The 7,539-nt window shown below is 54.1% G+C and overlaps 1 protein-coding gene across 3 annotated transcripts; it reads right to left on the reverse strand.

Moving 5' to 3' along the window:
- Positions 1–113: 113 nt before the first annotated feature.
- TSACC (TSSK6 activating cochaperone) lies at positions 114–7,462 on the reverse strand. Of its 3 annotated transcripts, none has more exons than XM_047704620.1 (4): positions 7,254–7,405; positions 6,558–6,614; positions 2,427–2,549; positions 114–1,519 (listed from the first exon to the last, which is right to left on the reverse strand). In XM_047704620.1, exons 2-4 carry the CDS (start codon positions 6,589–6,591, stop codon positions 1,266–1,268), a joined length of 411 nt encoding a protein of 136 aa, XP_047560576.1. In that variant the 5' UTR covers positions 6,592–6,614; positions 7,254–7,405; the 3' UTR covers positions 114–1,265. The 3 variants fall into 3 exon arrangements, with proteins under 3 accessions (XP_047560576.1, XP_047560577.1, XP_047560575.1); XM_047704621.1 differs by having other exon boundaries at positions 122–1,495; positions 7,254–7,404; XM_047704619.1 differs by lacking the exons at positions 114–1,519; positions 2,427–2,549 and adding exons at positions 3,606–4,017; positions 4,306–4,355 and having other exon boundaries at positions 7,254–7,462.
- Between the last annotated feature and the right edge of the window lie 77 nt (positions 7,463–7,539).

A 7,539-nucleotide genomic window follows, 5' to 3' on the forward strand; every position in this document is an offset into this window, starting at 1 on the left:
AGATTTTATTTACTTGACAGAGAGAGATCACAAGTAGGCAGAGAAGCAGGCAGAGACAGAGTGGAGGAAGCAGGCTCCCTGCAGACCAGAGAGCCTGAAGCAGGGCTTGATCCCAGGACCCTGGGATCATGACCTGAGCCGAAGGCAGAGGCTTTAACCCACTGAGCCACCCAGGCACCCCTGAAACCCTCTTCTTAATCACTGCTTTCCCTCCTCCCCACCTCTGCAAACCAACCCAGCTCTCCCCCTGCATTTCACAGGAAGAGAAGGCGTCTGGGGAAAAGGAACCAGTCTTGAGAGTAATTTGCCAACGCATCTGTGAAAGTGACGACCCAGTGTGGCTCACATGGCTGAGCTAAGCTCATGTGTCCTCTTCTCAAATACTGGAAATTTATGGCTGGACCTGACCCCTCATCAAAGCTAAACTGTCTTCCCCGCAGAGAAATTTCCATGTGCCGTGTCTTGGTGTTTCAAGTTCAAAGCTGGTAGTCAGTCCTTCTCTGTTGGAAGTCAGTCCTTCTCTGCAGTACAGCTCAGATTCCCCCACTCCGTCTTGAGGAGATGACCTGTCTGTTTCTAACCCCCTTATCTGGCCAACAGTAGTCTCACATCAGATTACATTATCAACTGATTTAGGTTTCATGAGCGCCATTGCCCTTCCACCCCAGAATGCCTGCCCGTGGTGTTTCCATGACCTTACACGTGCCCTGCTGCTCTCTGAAGGCTTCCAACGGCTCTTCAGTGCCTCCAATAGAATCAGAGCTTCTAGAGGCTGTGGTTAGTCCCATTGCCCGGGGAAAGCTGCCTTGTCAGATCTCAGCTCTCTCCATTCTCCCTCACATCCTCTGTTGGGGAGGAAAGCTTCCCCTCCTAATTTCTACTGACTTATTCTCCTACCTCAAGGTCCTTGTCCAAGCCCCTCCACTGACATGAACCCCCCCTTACTTCATCTCCCTATGTCCCCATGCCCACCCCTTCACAGAGTCCAAGATGGGTACAGCTGCCCTCCCTAAAAACGCCCTCCCCTGCAGCCCCCCTGCAGCCCCCCTCCAAGGACTGCTACATTTTGCAAGGAATTATCTTAGCTGCCTTGTTAGATGCTAACTATCCCAAGACGGTCTCTACCGTGACACGCATCCCCAGTGACTCGCCCAGTGCTTTGCACCCGGCGAGCACTGACTGTGAACCAGCCATGTGCAGGATTCCTATACACTGGGTTCCACCGAGGGCTTGCCGGGGAGAAAGCAGAAGACGCACACAGTGACTTAGTTCCGCGACTCATTTAGTGGACTGGGCCGGTGATTTAACAACAGGCTGCGGGACAAGGCTGAGAGAGTAGAGTTCTTGCTTCCCCGCTCAGGAGCCAGCGGTGTCATGGACGCTTGTAAATTTTCCAAAATAGCCATCTGCTGTTGGGCGAGCTGGGTCTGGAGCTGGAGATTGGCGTACATACACTCCAGGAGTCCCAGGCATTCCGTGGGCTTGTGGTCAACTCCTGAGGGAGAGCAGCGGAGGTGCGCTGGGGGCAGGAGGGAGACTCAGAGACCGTCCCGCAGCGGGGAGGGCTCTGGTCGTTCCTGCACAACTCAGCCCGCATGTACCTGTGCTCGGCTGTCACCTACCCGGCCACACTATTTTAACTGGAAAACTGTCACTGGGATTTGTTACTTTCTCCCTTGCCAAATTTTCCCCATAGTACTTGTGATCACATAGCCTGTTCTGCAATCACTTGTTTAATGGTTGTCTAAGCCCCCCTCTAGAACATAAGCTCCGGGAAGGCAGGAAGCTCTGATTCGTTCGCTGTTCTATCCCCAGCACCTAGAAATGTGCTGGTGTCTAAGTATTCAGAACATATTGATGAGTGAGTGAGACGCCTGGTGCAGCGTGGGGTCAGAGGGGACCCGCAGTCCCTCCTGTTGTCTCACGTCACTTTGCTACTGTTCTCAACGACTGCAGCCAGCTCCTGGGTAACTCTGGCAGTGATGTGCCTATTTCTTGTGTATTTATTGGCCTTGGCTCCTTTGCTAAACTCTGAGGTCAGCAAAAACTGTTGTCATGACCTGTCATATAATCTAGTGCCTGGTAGTCTCCCTGCAGGTGTCCGAAACACCCACGGGTTTCCCCACAGGAATGGGAGCGACTGCCTACCATTTCCTTCCCTGGCCGCTTTTTAACTAAAGTTACTAGCAAGCAATACAACCTTCCTTTCAGTCCCGCTTAGCCCAGTAAATATGCGAATAAGGAAACCAACACAAATTGGTAGAATCCGGAAGAAAATGCAATCAGTTGAATGAACAATCCGCAAGCTGCCAGCGACCCGGGGTTGGTTCCAGATCAACTGGGAGAAAGCTCAGGCCACTTCCTGCGTGCAAGCCCTCCCCCTCCAGCGCTGGGTCCCTTGGGGAACGCCTCCCCCAAATCCTTACCTGAGGGCGGCTTTGTTTTCTGGATGCTCAGGGAAGCAGCTGGTGGGGAACTTGCTGGAAGATTAATAAAGCTAGGGGAGGGTTTGGCTGGACAAAGAGGCACGGCGTTACTTTCCTCTTTGGCTGGAACAAAATCAGAGGCAACTACTCAGAGTCACTTCTCACAAGGGACGGCCTTCCTAACTCGACCCCTGCCTTTGGTCTATGAACACAGGTACCAAGGCCCTGCGCTGAATAGCTCCAAAGGAAGTGACGTAAGATAGACAAAAAAGAAACCACAGTGGGAGTAAGGGAAGCCAAGCAGGGATGGGCTCAGCTAACATCTGACAAGTTCTCATGGACGTGTGCCACGTGCTTACTCTTGTGCTGGACACTCGCGCATCACAGGGTCTCGAACTCGTGGCTTCCTATCTCTTTGGGAGACGAATAGCACACTGATGACGAAATATGAGCTACAACCACTCAAGGACTGGGACGTGTGGGTAGCTCAATGGGATAGGCCTCTGCCTTCCACTCAGGTCATGGTCCTGGGGTCCTGGGATTGAGGCACATATCGGGCTCTCTGCTCAGCAGGGAGCCTGCTTCCCCCCTATCCCTCTGCCTGCTTGTGATCTCTGTCAAATAAATACATAAACAAATAAATAAAATCTTAAAAACAAAAATAACCACCCAAGGACCTAAATAATGCGCTTCTGACAATCTGGGTGAAAATGAGACCTTTGTTGCTATTATTGTTATTATTATCTCTAAGATTTATTTATTTATTTGAGAGAGAAAATCTCAAGCAGACTCTGCACTGAGCATGGAGCCAGGTGCAGGGCTCGATCTCACCACCCGGAGATCACGAGCCGATCCTACATCAAGTCAGACCCTCAGCCGACTGCGCCACTCAGGTGCCCCGAAGACGAGGCCTTTTATCTCATAGTTATCCTAAGTATGTGACTGGACGCAGAAATGGATGCTTCCGGAAAGGAATAAGAGCTCAAGACAAGTCTGGGAGTCAGGGAAGACCCCAGGCCAGGAGAGGGTATCTACCAGAAAAGATACCTCAAGTGGGGAGGAAAGAGGCTCAGGAGAGCAGGTGAGCCGCGGGGGGCCCTTCACAACAGTAAGTCTGAGACTTCAGGCTTTCTCCTGAATCCGGTGGAAAGCCACTGAGCCTTTAAAGATCAGAAAATATGATAAAAACTCTATATTTTATTAATTTACAGGAATTAAAAGAGTCTGGATGTGAAAGAAGTCCTGGGACGGGGAAATACATAATCTTTGGCACAAATAATTAAGTTAGAAGGAAAAGTGCATTTGTAGGGAGAAGGTCATGGGTCCCACAGAAGACATGTGTCAATTTGGTTTCGTGAGCAACACTTCCTCTGGAAAAATGACTCTTCTCAGATTCCAGGCCATTCTGGTTGGGACCGCACCAGGCCTGGCTCCCCAGGAGGAAAGGGCCTGGGACCCAACACAGGCCAACCACGGTATCTCATCCTCCGTGGCCATGTGGCTGATCCAAGCGTAAGCACGAGGGGCCGGGGGGGCAGTGCACATACGGATCCTGCTGTCCAAGCAGCTTGCTTTCTTCGGGTCTGCTATGCTGGGGAAAGGTGAAGTTGGGGCAGAGGAAAGCTACTGAGTTTGGCCAGCACGGCACAAGGAGCAGACACGAGCAAGAGAGCACAGACAAGAGCGCAGGGGAGAGATGGACGGACAGCCGGCTGCAGGCACCGTGTCCCTCAGTGCTGTCCTGAAGGTCCCCGCTCCCGCAGGGCCTTCCTCCTGTCCTGCGATCATCTCAGCCTCCCTCCCAACTGCACAAGCCTCTGAATTTCCTTGTTTACCCAAGGAAGTCTGGGTTGGGTCCCATCAGATTAAGGTAACTCACATTTTGGACATAGTGAATGAGTGGAGACCAGACAGTCCAAGTAGAAATGCCTAGAAAAACAGCCAGAGGTAGCATTGAGCTCAGGGGAAAGGTCAAACTGCCAGGCCAGCCCCAAAAAGGGGATAAAGAAGGTGCAAAAGTAAATCAGCTCTCTGGAGTGAAAAAATGGGAGAGCAAAAATGGGGCCTTGGGGAGTTCTTCCTCGGGAGTTTGAAGATGAGAAGGAAGCGGCCAAGCGTACAGAGAGGCGGCGGATGGAGAGAGGCAAAGCGGCTGAGTCTCCGAGGGAGACTGCGAGCCACTGCCAGGCCGAGATCAAGGGGGACCGAAAGACGGACTCTGCCGGCTCACTTACACACCTAGGAGACAGCTCTATGCCCGTGAGCGTCCACCACTGACGATGCCACAGCAAGCAGACCCACGTGGTTGCGACTCTCAGGGAGCTGACAGCCCTGCGGTGTAGACAGCCACTAAACGACTGAGCATGTGTGTTATTCCACCGGGAAGTGTGAGAGAGCACTTAACCTAGAACCCATCTGGGCAGCCAGGGACTGTGTTCCCCAAAGCGATCCTGTCTCAGCCGGGATCTGGGGATGAAGATTAAGGACGGCTGTCTTCACAAGAAACAAGCCTGGGGCAGAGGTGTGACAGGTAGGTTGAATGAAGGAAGATGTCATGTCCTGTCCTTAACTCCAAGTACAACAGAGGAGGGGATCCCCACCACCACCCCGCCCCGGGCAGGGGGCAGAGAGTCCTCATAGTTGGGTGCCAGGCTGAGGTCCTCTCTACTTGGAGACTCACTGGGCCTATGAAAATGCAAATCTGTTGGGGCACCTGGGTGGCTCAGTGGGTTAAAGCCTCTGCCTTCGGCTCAGGTCATGATCCCAGGGTCCTGGGATGAGCCCCCCATCAGGCTCTCTGCTCCCTTCCTCTGTCTACCTGCTTCTCTGCCTACTTGTGTTCTCTGTCAAATAAAATAAAATCTTAAAAAAAAAAAAGGCATATGAAAATGCAAATCTGTTTTATTCCCTACTACTCCTGGCGAAGGTGAAGGAAATTTGTCTTTGGGGTTTTTCTAGGCTGCGTTTGTGCATCTTCCAAGCCCTGCTGTAGGCCCCCCATCTCCTTTTCCCCACGTCTCATCTGTCATTTGAAGGCTCCTGCAGGATGGTACGAAGACAGAAGCTGAAACTGGGGGTCTCAAGATTATTGTCACCATTGGAAAAAAATCTAACTTTAACTTCCATGCAAATGCACTTCTCCACAATTCAGTCCCTTCCTAGGTATAGGAGAATATATTTTCCACCAGGTTGGAAGGTGTGAAGATGGGAGGAATACTGACACACAACGCACATGAAGGAACCACACCTCCGACAATACAAAGGGGAAGGAGGCTGGGAAGCAGCATCAGGACGCAGAACACAGAAATAAAGGGAACAGGTGTTTTATGGCCATTATCTATTTCTCACGATGACCTTAAGAAGTAGGTAGCTTTCTCCACATTTTATCTGAAAAAACTTAAGTTAGGAAATTTGCTTAGGATTCCACAACTAGCCACGTGGCAGTGCTGGGTTAAGTCCAGGCCTGGGGGCTCCATGGTCATGCTCTTTACCAGCCCCGACGACTGTGAACACAGTCTGTTCTAAGCTGTAACACAGCCGGCCCCTCCGGTGGGAGTTATCTACTCCACCCACGGTTAAGTGGTGGGCTCTGGGGTCGGCTGCTCCAGGCACCTCCCAGTCCAGCTGAGTGGGCCTGAGTGGGACTGCGCCGCCCCCGCCCTCCAACGGAGTATCTGTTTACTCTTCCCAACACTAGGTCTCCTGGAATCCCTGCACATGAAGTCCTGTTCTAAGCAGTAAGAGGGAAAACAAAGGAAGAGCAATGTATTCCCTCAACGTGTCCTCGAGCAACTATCATGTAACAGATCCAGTTCTAGGCACTGGGAATACCGCAATGTTCCCATTTATTTATTTATTTATTTATAAAGGAAGGTCTACGCCCAGAATGGAACTCAAACTCGTGACCCTGAGCTCAAAAGTCACAAGCTCTGCTGAGGGAGCCCGCAAGGCGCCCCAGCAACGTTTCCATTTGATGGGAAACCGTAGAACACCTACAAATACGTTCCACTTAACAGAGAGAACAGGGGAAAAAAAAATACATACAACTAGAATCACTTTCCCAAATTCTGAGCAATTAAGGAGGCCTGGCTTTGGTGTGGGGGGGGGGGGTGCAGGGCCTCGGACACACACCTTCTCCGCTGGGATGGCCAGCACGCTGCTCCATCGGGACACCAGCAGGTGTGGTGCCTGGGGAAGAATCACAGCGTTACAGGCCCGACAACCCGCGCTGTCACTACTAGCGACAGTTCGGGCTCTCTCTGGCGCATCTCCGGAGGCGCGCGCGGGAAAGCAGGTCCTGTTCTATGTCACGGCCAAAGGTGCGCGGCCGCGGAGTCACCGGCGCTCTCACCGTGCTGCGCTAGCTCGCAAGCAGGCCTGTTACCGTTGCTCCCGCTCTTCAGCACAGAGCGGTCGTGAACTACGCCCAGACCTTCACGAAGAGCCTCCCGCGAGCGGGGCTTCCACCACGGCTCCGTTCCGCAGCAGCAGCCCCCTTCCTGCCCTGCGAGGCCCCGGCTCCCCACCATCTCCGTGGGTCGGGAGTGGGGCGCAGGAGGAGGGCGCTGGGGAGCCGGGACGGGAGCCCCGGGGGCGCGCTCCGGGCCCGACAGCAGGCGAGCGTCTGCGGGAAGCACCTGCGGAAAGAGCGCGGGGGGCGCGCGCGGTAACTTGCCGCGCGGCCCGAGAAGGTCTCTGCCACCCAGCCGGCCCCAGAGACCCAGCTCCCGAGGCGGCCCGTGCCGCTGCTCCTCCCGCAGCTAAGGCTGGAAAGGTTCCCCCGCGGCCCCAGCGCACCCCGCACGCCGGCCGGCTCGGGCACCTCACCTGCGCTGTTACTCTAAAGCCTCCGGCCCGGCACCCACCCTCGTAGTTGACACACATGCGCGGTAGCGCGCCGGCCAACTGCCCCGGCCTCCGCGCTTGCGCCGACCTGCGCGCCGCACGCGGCCGGGAGCGGCCACCCTACTGCGCAAGCGCCCGCGCCCTCCCCGTGCCTTCACCGCGCGCTCTCCATCTAGCTTGCCCGGCCGTTCTGGCGTCGAGGGCGGGGCTAAGGAAGCCGATTGGCCGGTCTTCGTGCCGGTCAATGAGCTGGCTGCGGTGATTGGCA

Source organism: Lutra lutra, chromosome 15 (assembly GCF_902655055.1).
Source record: "Lutra lutra chromosome 15, mLutLut1.2, whole genome shotgun sequence".
Taxonomy (NCBI): Eukaryota; Metazoa; Chordata; class Mammalia; order Carnivora; family Mustelidae; genus Lutra; species Lutra lutra.